Here is a 366-nt window from a genome sequence, read left to right as displayed (position 1 = left end):
GGCAAATGACCTTTCCCCAAAACCTTGAAGAAACCATGCTGCGTCACATCGATCAAAGGAACGTTGTCCTTGGTTGATTTCGCCTTCACGTCTTCAGGTACGAGTGACCAGAGCTTGTCGAGGTTAACGATTGGGCAGAAGAACTTGTTCCTCAGCTTGTGGAAGTACCTCATACCAACTTTACCGAAGTAACCTGGATGGTACTTGTCGAAGAGGATCCTGTGGTGATGCATACCTCCAGCGTTACCACGACCTCCGGGATGCTTACGGTGCTTTCCGATACGTCCATGTCCGGCACTGACGTGACCTCTCTTCTTCCTGTTCTTCTTGAATCTGGTCGTCATTTCCGCCGAATCTGCTACCCTC

At 50.3% G+C, this 366-nt stretch overlaps 1 protein-coding gene across 1 annotated transcript; it reads right to left on the bottom strand.

Moving 5' to 3' along the window:
- Window positions 1–10: 10 nt before the first annotated feature.
- On the bottom strand, window positions 11–344 carry LOC104775295 (60S ribosomal protein L27a-3-like; the record flags this gene model as incomplete). The annotated part of the gene is made up of 1 exon (XM_010499450.2): window positions 11–344. A coding segment is annotated over exon 1 (334 nt), but the record flags the coding sequence as incomplete, so codon positions are not given.
- Window positions 345–366: the final 22 nt, after the last annotated feature.

The sequence above is a fragment of the Camelina sativa genome, unplaced genomic scaffold (genome assembly GCF_000633955.1).
Source record: "Camelina sativa cultivar DH55 unplaced genomic scaffold, Cs unpScaffold11729, whole genome shotgun sequence".
NCBI classification, from domain to species: Eukaryota; Viridiplantae; Streptophyta; class Magnoliopsida; order Brassicales; family Brassicaceae; genus Camelina; species Camelina sativa.
Note: the sequence above shows the minus strand (reverse complement) of the source record. Positions and strands in the feature narration are given on the sequence as shown.